At 41.4% G+C, this 16,670-nt stretch overlaps 1 protein-coding gene and 1 long non-coding RNA gene across 2 annotated transcripts in view; one reads left to right on the plus strand and one right to left on the minus strand.

Moving 5' to 3' along the window:
* LOC148903425 (uncharacterized) overlaps nt 1-16,670 on the plus strand; it is a 30,394-nt gene that overhangs the window by 3,785 nt on the left and 9,939 nt on the right. The window contains exon 2 of the long non-coding RNA XR_016115748.1: nt 15,369-15,442. This is a non-coding gene — a long non-coding RNA (uncharacterized LOC148903425). The remainder of the gene's footprint in view (nt 1-15,368; nt 15,443-16,670) is intronic.
* LOC148903426 (uncharacterized) overlaps nt 2,257-16,670 on the minus strand; it is a 17,127-nt gene continuing 2,713 nt past the window's right edge. The window contains exons 2-8 of the mRNA XM_089002408.1: nt 10,379-10,447; nt 9,073-9,320; nt 8,895-8,972; nt 6,635-6,743; nt 6,506-6,555; nt 5,992-6,156; nt 2,257-3,544 (exon numbers count right to left, since the gene is read on the minus strand). Coding sequence (XP_088858534.1) covers nt 3,356-3,544; nt 5,992-6,156; nt 6,506-6,555; nt 6,635-6,743; nt 8,895-8,972; nt 9,073-9,320; nt 10,379-10,447 — 908 coding nt within the window. The 3' untranslated portion in view covers nt 2,257-3,355. The remainder of the gene's footprint in view (nt 3,545-5,991; nt 6,157-6,505; nt 6,556-6,634; nt 6,744-8,894; nt 8,973-9,072; nt 9,321-10,378; nt 10,448-16,670) is intronic.

Raw genomic sequence — 16,670 nt, forward strand, 5'->3', positions numbered from 1 at the left:
GCCACCATCTTTTCTGGATGGAACTGTTCAATAAAAGCCTGCACATCACAAATTCTTCATCACAAAGACGTTTGCTTTATTCCAATTTTGAAATATTCGTTCGGTTTGAAATTTCAGAATTTCGGTTCATTTGACAATTCTTAATTTCGGTTTGTTTGGCAATTGACATATTCCGCAGCCAATCAGAAGCCTGCATCGAATAACTTCGCGCCCGGACTTTCCCGAGCGTTATCAGGTCGTGCATTAGCATATCGTTTTCAAAACACACAGAGAACACAAGAAAAATGGATAAGTGGTTAAGAATCAAGCCAAAACCTCAGCCCCAGAACAGAGACTCATAAGAAGCTAACAAAATTCATGACGCTACAAAACGTAAACGTACATTGATAGCATCGTGGAAAGAGGAGTTTACGTGGCTTGCAGCAGACGACGCAACGCAAATATTGCACTGTGCAACCTGCCAGGAAGTGTATGGAAAAACGACAACTGGAGCAAAATCATCAGCAAAGGATATTTACGGCAAATTACGCAAGGGAGCATTTGTGGTAGGTACATCAAATACTTCATTTTAAAGTGTTGTATATTCTGATTATCAATCCTTAATACTTTGCAACAATGTTTTTTTTGCGATTAGTCGTCTTATTGTGTTTCAAGTTGTGAAAAATCGGGCAGGCAACTTTATGGCCGGGCAGGAAACTTTTCAGAGTTGTCTGCCCTGGTGTTCTTTTTGGTGTAACTTTTTGTCATGAGTTTCAGACACTGACAATGGGAAGAAGGGTTCATTCAGATTCAAGGGGGCAAAGGCCAGTGAGCCACAGACTTTAATGTTTGTGATCACATTTTCCTCAACGACAGGAAAAGATGGAAGAAACAAATCACAGCAAATGGCTTTCATGCAATATTTTCGATGACAATGTATCATTCATTTGGCCTTTCCATGAACTGGAAGAGTCTCAGAGGCGCAAAAAAAGTGGTCCCGCCTTGCGACCTCGGGATCCTGCTCAACCTTACATTTCCCCAATGTTTTCTGAACGCAGAGGAGTTTAGCCTTCTTTGGCACACAAAGACAAAACATGACGTATTTGGCAGCTGTTGTTACGCTGAGGGGAGGGACAGGACACAAAAAAGAACCAGCTGAGCTTTGTTGATAATCAGAGATTCCAATCCAAATGCGCCTGGTTGGACGAAGGAGAGCAGGGTGGAGAAAAGTCGGGAGGGTGGAGGACGAAGGGTGGACTCATGACTGAACTCTGGGATCTATGTGACGTTAATTAATCATGGCATTGCAAAATGCGCCAAAGATGAAGAAAAAGTAAGGGGGTTAAACCTCCAGTTGCTCCGTAAAATGAAGAAAGAGTCAAACTAGAATTCATGACACACATCAGCATTTCTCCACCTTTGTCGGAAAAAAAATGTCACTTCCATTGGACTGTGGCAATGGCAACAAAGAGGTCGATCCCAAATTTTCAGCCTGGTTGAAGACAGTGCTTGGCCAAACTCCATTCGTGAGTAATGTTAGGAATATGTGTCTGTAGAGCCAGTGGAATAAGATACAAAAATGGGTGGAATCGGGCGCCACAAGACGACCTCATGTTGCACAGTTCAAGGTCGCACGTGGTAGGACTGCACATTCTTTCATGTTCACACGGATTTACACCTTTCAAATTTGACCCATGTGCCATCTTATCTGCCCTAAACTGGAGATGCATATATTCATGTGAACGTGCTTCTTGTTCTGTCAGTTTGGCTCTGGCATGAGCTGTTAAGGGGGTGAATTTGGATTACTCGGAATTCATTTGAGATGTGACATCAACATTTCGTGGATGTCGTGCGTGTGAATGGAGAAAACACAGCTGGTGGACTTTGTCACCGCCCAAACATCAGTGTGACGTGATGTCATCACTTAGACAAGCCTGCTGGTCATCCTCTGGGCGTTGGGACTTGAAATACCAAACATTTTAGAGAGATGATCCAAGGATTAGCCTTGAGGAGGTGTCCGTGACTGAGTGCTGAAGAACCACTTAGTGTCCCTTTTTTGTTGATGTTATTTGTCCATTTCATAGAAACATAACATCAAACTAATGGCAAAATAATTTTGTTATAGTGATTCATTTTGGTAGGAGTTAATCTCTGGATTTGTGAAAATTTCAGTTTTAGTCAAATCTTAACAGAAAAAACTTCACTTGACCCCGTCACCATTGACGACAAACTGTAAATTTAAAGAATGGCTTCATACACAAAACAAGAACCACATCATAAAAAAAGTATTGACTTTTATTTGACTCTTGATCTCCAATCCAATTGAAATTGTCTGCTTGTGAAACAAAACAGTCGGAGTGGAATGTGAGTAAATATATAATGCAAAATTAAATCATGTCAAATTGGGTTCCAGTTTAACATTTATAACAGTAGTTTACTTCTGTGTGGAGTCTCTTTGAAGTAAAATGTAAGAAAAAAAATCGCACACTTGCAACATCATGTACTTTGTTTGCTTTGTTAAAATGTGCCACAGTACGGTATTCATGTTGTCCAACAGCTTTCAAGTGGAAACCGGCACATTGAAGCAAAATAACAGACTTGCTAGAAGCATTAAAACAATTGCATCACATCGCTCATAAGAATACTGGTATACAATCGCATACACAGTACAGTATAATGAAAATAACACTGATGAGTAGCCTTTCCAAGTTTTATGTTAATACAGTCAGTTCCACCGGTGAAGGGCAGCCAACCTCTGAAGGCACTTTGGCTATGTGACTGTCGTGGTGACAAAAACGATGAGGCTGAACTTCAGCAGAACAAAACTTGCTGTACACGTTAGAGTGGGAAAAGACCACATGAAGTAATGCATACAAAAAAAATACAGGATGACACAAATACCTGCACACGTTCACATGCTCAATAATTCAAGGAGATCAAGCTTCGTTACAAGCGCTACTTGTCATATTATCGAGCGTAAGGTGGAGGGCCCAACGTGATGACGTGCAGGCTGATGGGTGTCAACAGTGCGGAGTTGCTGCGAACCTCGTGGGAACCATTTCGGAGTGACTCACAGCAAAATTCATTTTGGACCCACCCAAAAGCGCTCATCTCTAGCTCAAGTGCCGTCAACAAGTTAGGGACTGAGCCGTCGTTAACATCCACCGTCGCCCACTTCGTCATCCGACTCGATTTCCTGGTGCTTGTTGGGGGACCCAGCTAAAGGAAGTAATAGAGGTGGCCTTGGCCCGTGATGGCTTCCCTGATGATTTCATAGTTGGATCTGACTTTGGGTTGAATGGCTAGGCTTGTGTGTGTGTGTGTGGAGGGCGGAGGGGTGAGTGTGTGTGTGTGGGGGGGGGAGGCTAAGAGGCGTTCAGAGTTCGGTGTCTGCCGTCTTGGTGGCGGAGTGGCCGTTGGTGGGAGGAGGCTCCGTCTTATCAGTTTCGGGAGATTCTCCGTTCACGTTGGGTTTGTCTTGGGTTTCTGTCGAGGGGCTAAGTGGAGCTACGGACACCAGGGTGTTGCCCTGGTTCTCCTGATCCACTGGATAAGCCTTCTCTGCCTGCAAGTAGAGCACACGCATGTCACAAACATTAAAATGCTGGTCAGCCATTCAAAATTTCACATAATCGCATTTTCATATATAGAAAATAAGTCCGACAGCGATGTTTTTTTCCTGTTGAACCTCTGGCAACACCATTCATTATAAACATCTCTTTAATTTATAAACATGGAAATGACTGAAAGGCTAAGGGCCATTGTTGGTGTTTCAATCAAGGTTAATGTAGTTCACGAAGACTGGAATTACAAAATGAAAACTAACTAAAGCTACAGTTTACATTGACAATACAAATGAAAAACTAACTATTGGAATACTGTCCTTTGTTTTCATTTTCGTATCATACATATTTGAACGTATATATATACATATACTGTACTGTAATCCAAAGTACAACTGGGTATACGCTTCTTCACATCTCTCTCTCTCTCTCTCTCTCTCTCTCTCTCTCTCTCTCTCTCTCTCTCTCTCTCTCTCTCTCTCTCTCTCTCTCTCTCTCTCTCTCTCTCTCGTAAAGTGACTTATACAGTGTTTTGAGTGGCATACTTCTCAACAGGAATTCAAGCCACAGATCTACTTTGGAAGTTGGTGGCTTGGCAAACAATGGTTCGTGAGACAATTCTAACTTTATTCAAGACAAGAAGGTTATAAAGCAGATAACTTTAGAAGCAGTGATATGCATTGTTTTCATTGTACTGAAAGGTCTCTAGTTCATGGCTGTTGTGGTACTGTACTGTGTGTCTTATCAACCACTTTCAAGGGCATTTTCCCCATGTCCTTTCGTCGGGCTATGAACTCAACCTTGCAATTTGCAGGCTGTGTGTCATTCATGAAAATGACAAAACATTTTGAACAAATCATAGTCTCATGCTAATCGTGAGTCGTGAATACTTAATCCTTTAAATCAGGGGTGTCCAAAGTCGGTCCTCGAGGGCCGCTGTCCTGCCTGTTTTCCGGATGTCCCAGGAGCAATGCACCTGATTCAAATCATCAGGACCATTTTGATGCTGCTTCAGAGCTGGCTGATGAGCTGATCATTTGAATCAGGTGTGTTGCTCGTGGGAGAGCTGGAAAACAGGCAGGACAGCGGCCCTCGAGGACCGACTTTGGACACCCCTGCTTTAAATAGTAAACCCTGTTGCCCATTTTTCAATTAAGTATTCATGATCTGAGCCTAAAATTGTGAATCCTTTTTGTTTGTTGTCTTGGATGGATGACAAAATAGCAAGCCATCAACAAATGACATACAGACTCATGAGAAACTTGAAAATTATTATGCCACTAAAAGAACATCATGTTGAAATACATACATACAGTGATACCTTGGCTTACGAACTTAATTGGTTCCCAGAAAGTGTGTGTTTAAGGTGAAAAGTGTGTATTCCAAACATTAATTTCCCATAGGAAACCAATAAAATGAGAATATTCCATTCCCAGGTCCCCATAAAACATAATTTTCAACCAACAACCAACATCACTTTTTTGTTTTTTAACTGACACAGGGAAAACGTTTTATAGCATCTAAAATACCCAAAACACGCAGTATGATATTTATATTCAAATGCAAAACACCAATAAAAATAACTTAAAGTGTTCAAAATCTGCAAAAAATTGAGCTGCGAATTGGGCATTTTCAGAAAGTCGCGCCCCCAGTTCGTGATGTCACGCCAAGACGTCTTGCATTGCTGGAGAATCAAAACAATGACTTCAGATTCAGAGAATATGCTTTCTTGTTACACATCCAGTTATGAATATGATTCAAATAGTTCTTAAGAAGAAAGCATACATATTTGCAATCGATTAAAGAATTTATTCTGTGCCATTTTGAGGCAACATTGGGGGGAAATGGATCACCAAAAAAGAGGCAGAAAATGGCGACCGAGCTCCTGTGAGGAATGAATCAGCCCGTTTCCACAGGCTGATAAATTCCTTACATGGAGCTTGGTCTCCCTCTTCTGGCTCTTTTTGGTGCAACATGACGTTTTCAGACCAAACAAGCACAGCAAAATGCATTGACGTGATGGAAGGACTGCTACAATGCGTCCTTTTTTTCGGTCAGGGGCGTTCCTTCAGTGACGTCACGTACGGACTCGTCACCAACTCAAAAACAAGACTTCCGGAATATTCAGCGTGAGTCTTAAAACGTAAAATAGAGCTATATGTGGTGGAATCTTTGTAAAATACGCTCAGTAGAAGTCATTTGAAGGGTGACGAAACATTTTCATCGATATACACTTCTACATGTTATTTTTTAATTACAGTAATTATTATGCATTGTTATTTTCAAGGAAAACTTTCATTTGACAGTTTCTTGATGATCCTGGACACAACACTCACCAAATGATTGAATAAAAAATGCAATATAATAGTAATAATATAATTAGAGGATTGTCCACAGACTTTCAAAACAAATTTGGTACATATCCAGAGAGAAAATGTAAATTACTCACCAGCTTGACTCCCTTGCTCTCAGTTCGGCGTTGACATCTGCAGTATCCGGCAATAATGGCGGCAGCCAACAGCAAACCAGTGATCAGAATGCCCACAAATACAGAGCGACCCGCTGAGGATGATGATGATGAAGACAGTGGTGCCTCCAAATTTGTCACTCCCAACTGCCAACACACAAGTGAATATTTCAGATGGGACACGTCAAGAGTTATTTATGTCTGGCGGCTTAAGTGACAAACACATGCAGTAGGGAAAATCTGTTGACAACTGCAAGCGTTATAGATTATACAGTACTCCCAGAACCTGTGACCAATCCTATTCTCGCTTTACCAAGGTGAGCTCATTGCTATACTGTATATTCTGGAAGGCTGAAGCAAAAAATGGGCAAATTTCAGTTGTTCGCGAGATAGCAATCCAAAACCATCAAAGTTAAATGTTACAAGGTCAAGGACCAATCGCGAAGTTTGGGTGAGTCTCCAACTCTTTATTATAAAGCATTGTGCGCTCTCTTACCTTGTCTTTCAATTCCCCTTTGAGGGCTTCAACCAAAGTATATGGTTTTGCTGCACATGAGAGGAAAGCAGAATTTAGAAATGACGAAAGATCAGCAAAATGACAAAAGTGCTGATTGCTCATCCATACCGTCATTCCTGACCATTTGTATGTTATTTCCCTCCTGGTAGATTTTAATACGACAGTTTTCAGTGTAACACTGGAGATCGCTCTCTTGCAGGATTTGTTTTGTGTCCACCTGAAAATGCAGAAGTGTGATTACAGTTCATCTATGCTTTGGAGATTAGTCGAAGACTAACAGCTTTTTTTCGATTGAAATTTTGTTGTTTCACTATTTCTTACCCTGCCCCACCGTCCTTCCCCCAGATATTCACTCCCAAGTTTGCGCAAATATCCCCAAAAATATTTTTTAATTTGCTGCTCAGGGTGGGGTTCTCGAGCCCAAAAGACAAATGCGATTTCCGGAATGTTCTCAGAGCATGAAGTGTGCGTCACAGAAGTAGACCGCAGCTGGAATGGAATACTTGCTGACTTTCCTCCGCCTGATTGTGATCGATGAAATCACCTCATTGCACAATGAAGACTTGGGATCACGCTTCATTTTCTATAATGCGATCCAGGCGTCTCTCTTTGTTCCCAGGAGACGCTTGTGCGCAAACCCCAACTCACAGCTAATTGGGACGGAGCCCACAGCTGCACAATCCAGATTTTGTGAGGTGGGGAGGGGAAAAAAACTCAGCAGAGCTGAATTTTTGATACAAATACAATCACTCCCATGGAAGCCATGCTCTTATGCGTCTGTCAGTGTCACATGTGGTGCATCACATGTCTTCTGCACTCAACTTGGCCTTGTGTGACTTATTGGACTCATGCTTGATGAGGAATTTGAAGTTCAGCAAGTGTTGCTAGTGTTTGCTGCAATGCGTTATGGCTCTGATTTATGGTTGTAAGGGGTCTAGAGCAATAATGCCTGGAGTAAAGTCATTCATCTGCTCTTCCAATATGACATGCTTCATAAACAAACCATTCTTTGGCAGCTTAGTTGTTGAGCTTTACATTGACTGCAGCAGATGACTTCTTCAGATGGTCCTTTAGCCTTGAGAATGTTGCAGTTTAAACCCAAAAGGGGGTCAAGCGTTCACGTCTATGCACCTGGAGCCCCATATACGGCATGAGAAAACTAACATTCATCCTTAAGAGCTCAATACTTATCGGTGTGATATGACTTGAATTCATATTAAAACATATGTGTCATATCGGACGAAGCAATCACTTCTGTCAAACACGTTTGCCAACAGCATCCTTACAATATCTGGTCAAGAAAAAAATGTTTGGCAAGATCCAAAAGAAAACTTAAGATTGAGTCTCTTGCGCTCTCGTCTGTAACCGATTCAAATATTTCTATGAAGAGACACTTAGCAAATTCATCCCAGAAGCCAACATCACATGGCACTGCCATTTTACTTGTTGGGGTATAATTAGACTGAGAGACAAACAACCACCCCATTCAGGACTTTAAATCTAAAACTGAACTGGTTTGGCTGAGGTTAAGAACTGAAAGGAGCCACATCTTCCCACTTTGCCAGACCAAAACAGGAAATGTTTGTCCTTTTTTTCATCACCCAGCAATTGGCAAATGAGATGCTTTGCAAAGGCTTCAATTTCATTAATGCCACTGACAACGGAAATGAAAAGGCAGAGATGGTCTGCCTGCTGGATGAAGTTGGCAAATCAAAGATCTCTTACAACTATTAAAACTAATTTAAAGGGTTGAGTAGATTTTACGGTGAACACATCAACAGAGTCAAAATGATTCCAAAATTAATCGCCACACAGTAAAAGTTGATTGGAATTCTTTCAAATTACTAAGCGAAAAAAAGTGAGCTTGCAGAAAAAAAGTGAGCTCTATTCCAGTACCCTCACTTTTTGCTGAACTGCGTGTGTGTAACTCATTGTTGTCGCAGGCCACATTGTAGTAATGTTTTCCTTTGAGAGGCCATTATGAATTTAGGGAAACCATATCAATGTTTTATCACCTCCACCTATGACATACGCAGCGCACCACAAATAGATTGATAAGTAGTTTTAAAATCAGACGTTAACTGTGGATTACATATGGCAATTTTAAATTTTGGTTCAGACATCAGAGATCTTGACACTCTTGCTTTGCTTATGCGGGCTACATAAAACGATGTGGTGGGCCAGACCTGGTACCCGGGCCTTGACTTTGACACCAGTGCTCTACTGTACACAAAAGTGTATTTCACGAATTTGACAACCTGTTAAACATTTTCATTGGACAGAAAAATCACTTCTGATGTGATCGATTCCGATTAGTCACTTTTGACTCAAAGTCATATTGTGATGAAAACGAGTGCGAGGTACCCACACAGTCGGTATAAGTGACCAGAGCCTTGACCGCTTTACTCTCATCAAGCTCTCCCTTGCCGACACACTCCACCATAAGCTGTAGAGACAAGAAATGGCATGAGATACAGTACATGTTGCACAACCATTTAACATCACACCCAAAAGTTGTAAGCACATCTTTTTCGAAAAGTTTTCACCTTTGTCTTACTGACGTCAGACAAATCTGACGACTCAAGGATGAATGTGCCATCATCACCAAGAGCACTAGGGCCGGCTGTCGTGCCCGAGGCTATGCCTTCCTGGTTGTCAGCGCTGGGAGAATTGTTCTCTGGGGGTGGCATATTATCAACAGGCGCTTCATCACCTTCAGCCGCTGGAAGGACACCTGAATCTGGAACAATGGTGGACTCTGGCTGAGCAGCTGAGTCCATTCCGCCCGGAGTGACTGAGAATGCAATGGATCGAGTGAATTTGGGCAGACAAATGCATCTTTCCATAGGTTTTCTGCTGCCTATCATATTCAGTGTCACCAGTGAGTGAAATTCTCAGCTGCTGTCTTAAAGGACAACCGACGTCTCCGGACAAGTTGTGTCCATAATTTGTAAAATCACTTCAAATGACTTCTACTGAGCGTATTTTACAAAGATTCCACTGCATATAGCTATATTTTATGTATTAAGACTCGCGCTGAATATTCAAGAAGTCTTGTTTTCGAGTTGATGACGATGCCTGACAGGACGTCACGTCTGAAACACCCCTGACCAAGAAAGCGACACACAATGCATTTGGGTACTTTGTTTGGTCTGAAAACTTCGTGTTGATGGCGAAATTAGAAGAAAAACATAAATAACACGATGGTGAATCACACTTTTCGCCTTACACACTCTGTCTGGGAACCAATTAAGTTCGTAAGCCAAGGCCCCACTGTATTTGATTCTAGTTGAGACAAATTCCCAGCAGACAAATCAGCCCATTTCCAACGGAGCTTGGGCGCCATCTTGTGCATTTTCTGGGACGCTACATTGGAGTCCTGACAGCTCGAATTGATATGCAAGTACTGATCGATTGCAAACATTTATGCTTTCCTCTTCAGAACTATTTGAATCATATGAATCTGAATCTGAAGCCATTGTTTTGATTCTAAAGCAAGGCAAAGACGTCCGGGCGTGACGTCACGAACAAGAGGGCGGAACCTTCTGAAACTCGCAATTTCCATGGTCATTTTGAAGTAGTTTTGGGACACTAACTAGTTTTTATTGGTGTTTTGCATTTGACTATAAATATCAGCCTGCGTGTTTTGGGTATTTTAGATGCTATAAAACGTTTTTCTGATGTCAGTTAGGAAGCAAAAAAAATGGTGTCGGTTGTCCTTTAAGGCACATAGAAAGAAGAATTCACAAGAATAGTTGCTCAATTTGTAGTTGCGATAATCATTTAGTCAATGTTAAATTTAATAAATTTGTCTTTTTGGCTCTCCACGATTGCCACATCAGGAAAACCTACCGTCACTGTTGTCTCCGGCTGGATCACTTGATGGCACCGTTGCAACATCATCTTGGCCCACCACACTGTCTGCCGAGAAAGAACAGCAGCTCTTAAACTCTCTTTGATGACCAAACATGGGCACCGGTGGCACCGCTTTGAGACAATGCTGCCTCTGTAAACACGGCGTTGTTTGGCAAGTGATAATTTAAACAGTTTGGCCTTGCAAACCAAAAGTCAAAAGACCGGCCTGAGTGTTCTCCAACTAATTGGACGATACATAGAGAACCACTTGTCTCTGCACCTGTGCAAATAAACAGCCAAAGGGTCACAACCTCTGACTATCTGTTCTTACACATACACATAGGATGCAACATAAAATCAGGACACACACACACCAAATTTTCCAGAATATAAGGTGCACCCGATTATAAGGCGCACCTTCAATGAATGACATATTTTCAAACACTTTGCATATACAGTAAAGTCTCGTTATATCGATATTCAAGGGAGTCCGAAAAAAATATCGATATAACCGGGACTATCAATATATCCGACCCTGTTTGCATGTAATTTTCTCCGTGCGTGCATAGAAATAGTATCGATATAACCGGGGCTATCGATATATCCGATATCGATATAACGAGACTTTACTGTATAAGGCGCACTGGATTGAAAGGCGCATGCCAGATTTTGAAAATATGGAAAGTATGCCTTGTCATGTGGAAAATATGGTAAATCTTTTTTTTTTTTTTTTCTTTTTTTGAGTGATATGAGTATATTTTCTGTAGTAGTCTACGAGTGTTGAACTCTTGCTTTCACACCAATTCAAATGGTGTGTGGCAGTGAGATAAACGCGATGGGGTTCAATGCAACAGGACTAAACACGCTGGTATGTGTGGGCCCTCAAACAGACACGTCACTCTAGCATTGTCAAGCCCCACAATGTCTTTTTTTGTCCTAAATTATCTCTTAAAAGATGAATTCATATTAAAATTATTTTTCCTTTCCTCTTCCTTTCATAACTTTTCTGCTGTGAATTGGGAATTTCTCCAATGTGAGACAAATAAAGGTTATCTCATCTCATCATCATCAAAAGACAAACTTCAGCAATATGATTAAAGAAACACAGTTCAGTCATCCTTGACACCTTGTTGCTTGCAAGATCGTCTTCACGGCATTGGTGTTGAATTAAGACTGCATTGTCATAACTGAAGAGGTGTTTGATGTTACTCAAGTGTTTGGTGAGGTCACGCTAAAAACAGTTTATTTGTTGTAAGAACCTGAGAAATTGCACAATATTAGTAAGACGACTACCATAATATAAAGGTGACCTGTCACTTTTGTATCAGAGGGGGTCTGACATAGTCATTCGACAACTTGGATGATCTTCTCTGGATGCCACATAAATGAAAAGAAAACCGAACATGATGTCGACGTGGATATTTTTCATGTACGTATTAGATATTGGTGTCCAAACTTTACTAGTTATCTTCAAATGTAGAACCAGTGCCATCTTTACCATTGACATGAACTACCCTGGATCCAAGGTGGGAAACCTCAGGGCAATTCCAGTAAAAACAAATCCTGTCACACCTGATTGAAAGGATGCTGTGACAGACTAGGGGACACCAGTGGTTTATTCTGTCAAGAGAGGCAGCCAACTTCCTCTCTATGGGCATTGGAGTTGTTTTGAGTAGGGGAGGGAAAGGTGAAGCAGCTGTCGTCTCTTTTACATCAGTTGGCTCGCTGGAAAGTTGAGAAACCTGTGACTTCTGTGACAACCAACGCCTCTGGACAAGTTGTGTCCATAATTTGTAAAATCGCTTCAAATGACTTCTACTGAGCGTATTTTCCAAAGATTCCACCGCATATAGCTATATTCTACGTTTTAAGACTCGCGGTGAATATTCAGGAAGTCTTGTTTTTGAGTTGGTGACGATTCCTGACGTCACGGAAGGAACGCCCCTGACCGAAAAAGGACACACAATGCATTTTGCGGTACTTTGTTTGGTCTGACAACTTCGTGTTGATCCGTGTTGATGGCGAAATTAGAAGGAAAACACATAAATACCGTGATGGTGAATTGTTGTGTGTTGCGCCGAGACAACTATTTGATATTTGCTGATAAAAATTCCCAGAAGACAAATCAGCCCATTTCCACGGAGCTTTGTCGCCATCTTCTGCATTTTTTGAGTGCTACTTTTCAGTCCAGATGCCTCAAAATGACACTGAATATATTATTTAATTGATTGCAAACATGTATGATTTCCTCTTCACAACTATTTGAATCATATTCATAACTGGATGAGTAACAAGAAAGCATCTTCTCCGAATCTGAAGACATTGTTTTGATTCTCGAGCAAGGCAAGACGTCTTGGCGTGACACCACGAACAAGAGGGTGGGACCTTCTGAAACTGGCCACTTCTGGTCCTTTCTGGTGCGACACCCGTTTTGCTTCCAGATGTCCAAAGAAGACCTTTGAGACCACCTTCCACGTCTGCTTGTAAATACCTCCTCAACTGAGTCAGTAATCAATTACATATAGCCATCAAGGTCACTTTGGTTCAACTACTTCATCTTGGCTCCTTCAAGTATTATCAAATACCCCCGCCTAAAAAAAAGCAAAGCAAGTGAAGACTACGTATTAAAATCATTTTTTTGAATGACCGTTGGGCACTAGTTCAAAGTATTTCTCAAGATAAATCAGAAAGGCCCTGTAACCCATTTTGCAACCACTTCACCTTTATCAGCATCAGCATTATTGGGACTCGCCCCTCAAATAAAATCACCAGTAACCAAACAGGTTGTTGGTTAAGCTTTATTCAGAAAGACATCTTTTGACCACAACACCCAAATGTTTTTTGCCTTTGGCTTATTCCCCAACACTTCACAAGGTTTGTGGAAATGGTGTGAAGCAAGATAAGATTAACTAATGTTGGTCTTGAAGAGTTGGCCTAACTGGAATCGAAAATTAAAATAGTGGAATGTTTATGTTACAAAACGTTTATTTCAAATGACTACAAATATAACAATCTTTTTTTTCCAGATTAAAACGTATCAATATGCTTTCAGCAACATTTTTTTTCCAAGACACGAAGCAATTTCCAGAGCCAAGCAATTAGCATGCCCAAAAGTTGAGCTTTGCAATAATGTCATAAAATGTTGGTTGAATACTGACAGAAGAAAAGGAATGACACTTTCAAAGCTAAACCAACATTTACCCAAGCACAGTTTTGAGGGTAGTCGTTGAGGCCGCATTACTATGCTATGTAATATCACCCAACCCAACATCTCGGTGCCAGAAAAAAAGACACTACTTCATTCCCTAGAGGTTCCTTGAATACACTCATGTACATGGATTGACAACTATTTTTGTTCCCACACAGATGGGTGGTAAAAGTTGACTTTTCCACCCAGTCCACACCCCTTGTGTTTTTAAACCAAACAAAAGTCCGTTTGGAGTTGGAGAAAGGAATTAACAACAACAGGTATTGGAACGTATCCATGCACATCCTTGGACAGGATGTGTCTGTCACAGCACTCCGATCAGCGTGGGTTGACCCGTAGAGGGGAATACGGTGTGGACAACAGATAACGCTCACCCATGCAGACGTGTGCGGGTGACTGTGTGGTATGTGTCGAAAAATGTTCATCGGGCTTCAGGGTTGCGCTCTATAAATTTTTCCAAGACAGCCAGTTACTGGGCAAACATACAACACAGTTGTAACCTAGAAATGCTGTCTGGAAGTTGCTGTGTCTTGAGTTTGATTTCACTTGTGAAGTGTCATGAAACACAAATTATTTGTGTTGGCCGGGCTATTTATATCATTGCCTTTGGACAGAACAAGCAAATATATTAGACAGTGAGAGGGAATACTGTACGCGCCGTATAGTTTTCTTGGTAGGTGGCCCAACTGGTTCTCTTTTATCAATTTCAGAGTACCACTACAAACACACTTGACTGTAATCACAACAATACAGCTTTGCTAAAATATGGCCCTTTTTCTTGATGGAGCTGCCACATGCAGCTCCCCCAAGTTGAAGCGAGCCCCCCAAAAGGATAAAAGTAATGTGAGCAACGTTTTCTTTTCAACATCTAATTCACTCATTGAAATATTTGGCGATATTCAAAACCAGTGTTTCTGTCGACTTTGTAAGCAGACAAGAAAGTCAAAACGCCAGCTGTGTCCGAGGCAGCGGATGTATGTGGAGTGCTCCATTCCAGCTGCTGCTCTTACATGAAATGAAGTTGGTGGGGGTGGTGAAGGTTGTAAAAAGACTTGTGGACCCAGAGTGCTCAACAATCATGTTGGGATTTGATTGTGACCCTGGAGCTCACACACACGGAAAGAAAAACCTGCAGAAGAAAAACTTTCTAAAGCACATATGGAGGTCATACAGTGAGCGTTTACAAGGCGGTAACCAGTCTGAGCACCTTGTGCCATCTTTGGGAAAGTACTTATGTGCAATTAGGAAGCGCTAAATATGCTTTCACAGAACAGTCGTTATAGAGCGCGGTAAAAAGTGCTCGGCTATTCTCATTAAAAACCTTTCTCCCCTTGAGGTGAGACATCTTCGTCTGGTTGTCCCATGCGGATTGACCAATGAGAGGTCACAAAAAGTCAATGTTAAGTGGAAATGACATGCTTCCAAGTTCTTATTTTGCTATATATTAGCTGATTGCAAGCGCCAGCCTGGGTGTAGGCTATCTCATTAAATCATCCACTAAAAGTTCAGGAGAAATCCGAAACGAGAAGGTTGTTTTGCTTTCATTTTTTTCTTTACACTGCTTAAATCATGTGCCTATGCTGCAGGGTGCTTGGGGAACAAAGAACAATAAGGTGCGCCGGGACAGCAGTCATTGGGACAGCAAAGTTTAACCTTTATCGCATAGTCTGCTATTCATTAGGCTTGTTTCGCTGGGTAAATGTTACTCGATGATTTAGTCAACCCCTTTCCTTGATGACCATTGAGGTCTTGTTTTGTTTCGTTCTTTTTTCATCGTAGATGCGTTTTCTGCTGGCATCACAAGAACATAGCGCAGAGGGAGATTGTCACACAAGCAAAAGCTGGGAGATGAGGTAACGGAGTGGACACTGATGGCACAATGTGGTTTATTGCTATTTTAACACGTTCAGCTCTCTGCAAACAACAGCTGGGGATAATAGGCACTCTGACGGCGTCCCGGCTCTGCTTTTAATTACTTTGCTAGATCATGCTGTAACTTTGGGTCCAAGTGAGCCCACACCCTGGGCTTGACCAAAGACGGCCAAAGCTTATGTAACAGGCCCACACCCTTCAGCATCTGAACGCGATGTTAACAAACAAAACGTGAGCCAAAAGAATGCCGGTCAATGGTGATTGCCATCAAAGGTAATATTTTGCCCATGCTTATGTTTTAGGAAATAACTGAATGATACCCAAAACGTTACATACTTGAGTCGACGCTGGTGTTATGATGTCATTGATGTGATGAATATTGAACAAGCTTGTGAGTTTTGAAACGCCAATGAGAATTTCTATCTCAAAAAGAATTGCAAACAGGAATGTGTAACTTTCAGTTCAGAGGTAGCAAGTATCTTCAATGAGAATTATGCTGATGCTTTATAACCAAATTGTCAGTGAGCCAAGAGTCCTCTCAAATTAAAATGGACTTCCTCCTTAAGCATAAAAAGAAAAGAAACCGGGTTAAGTACTTTTTATGTAGGTGGAAAACAAGTAATATTTTGCTACTCAACAGCTGATGGGCGTACCGACTTTAATTAATGAATCAGAACACGACAGGTGGGTACATTTCTGTAGAAAAGACAATATACACAATAAACATGAGGCAATGCATATTTAGTGAAAAAATACTGACAGAGGGTACTATTTTCTGCTTTATATCAACATTATCACTCCGAACATGAAAATGGAAGCGCGAGTCTCATTTTGGAGTCCACTATAAATAGATGTACTCATTTCAGTCTGTTTGGTGTTATCAGAGTCTCTGTGGCTTCCACCATTTTGCATGGTCACATGATAGACATTCAGGGCACAAAGGCCATACTGATGACTGGCAAGGGTATGCTGAAAAATCACATGCACTGCACACTTTGGAAACTCCCAACACTGAGCCAATAACTCGGTGTGGTTCAATTTTAACGTTGACTGTCACAGCTGCCTTTGTCCTTGAGCCACTGATGAGCAGCGGGGAGACATGTCCCCACAGCCTTGAGCAGTTTGGGTTTCCCCCCAAAGAAAATTAAACCCCAAAGCAAAGGTTGATTGACATCATGCAAAATAGTCTTTAATTTCCTTTGTAGTGTT

Source organism: Hippocampus bargibanti, linkage group LG01 (assembly GCF_051943395.1).
Source record: "Hippocampus bargibanti isolate YZ-2025 linkage group LG01, ASM5194339v1, whole genome shotgun sequence".
Lineage (NCBI taxonomy): Eukaryota > Metazoa > Chordata > Actinopteri > Syngnathiformes > Syngnathidae > Hippocampus > Hippocampus bargibanti.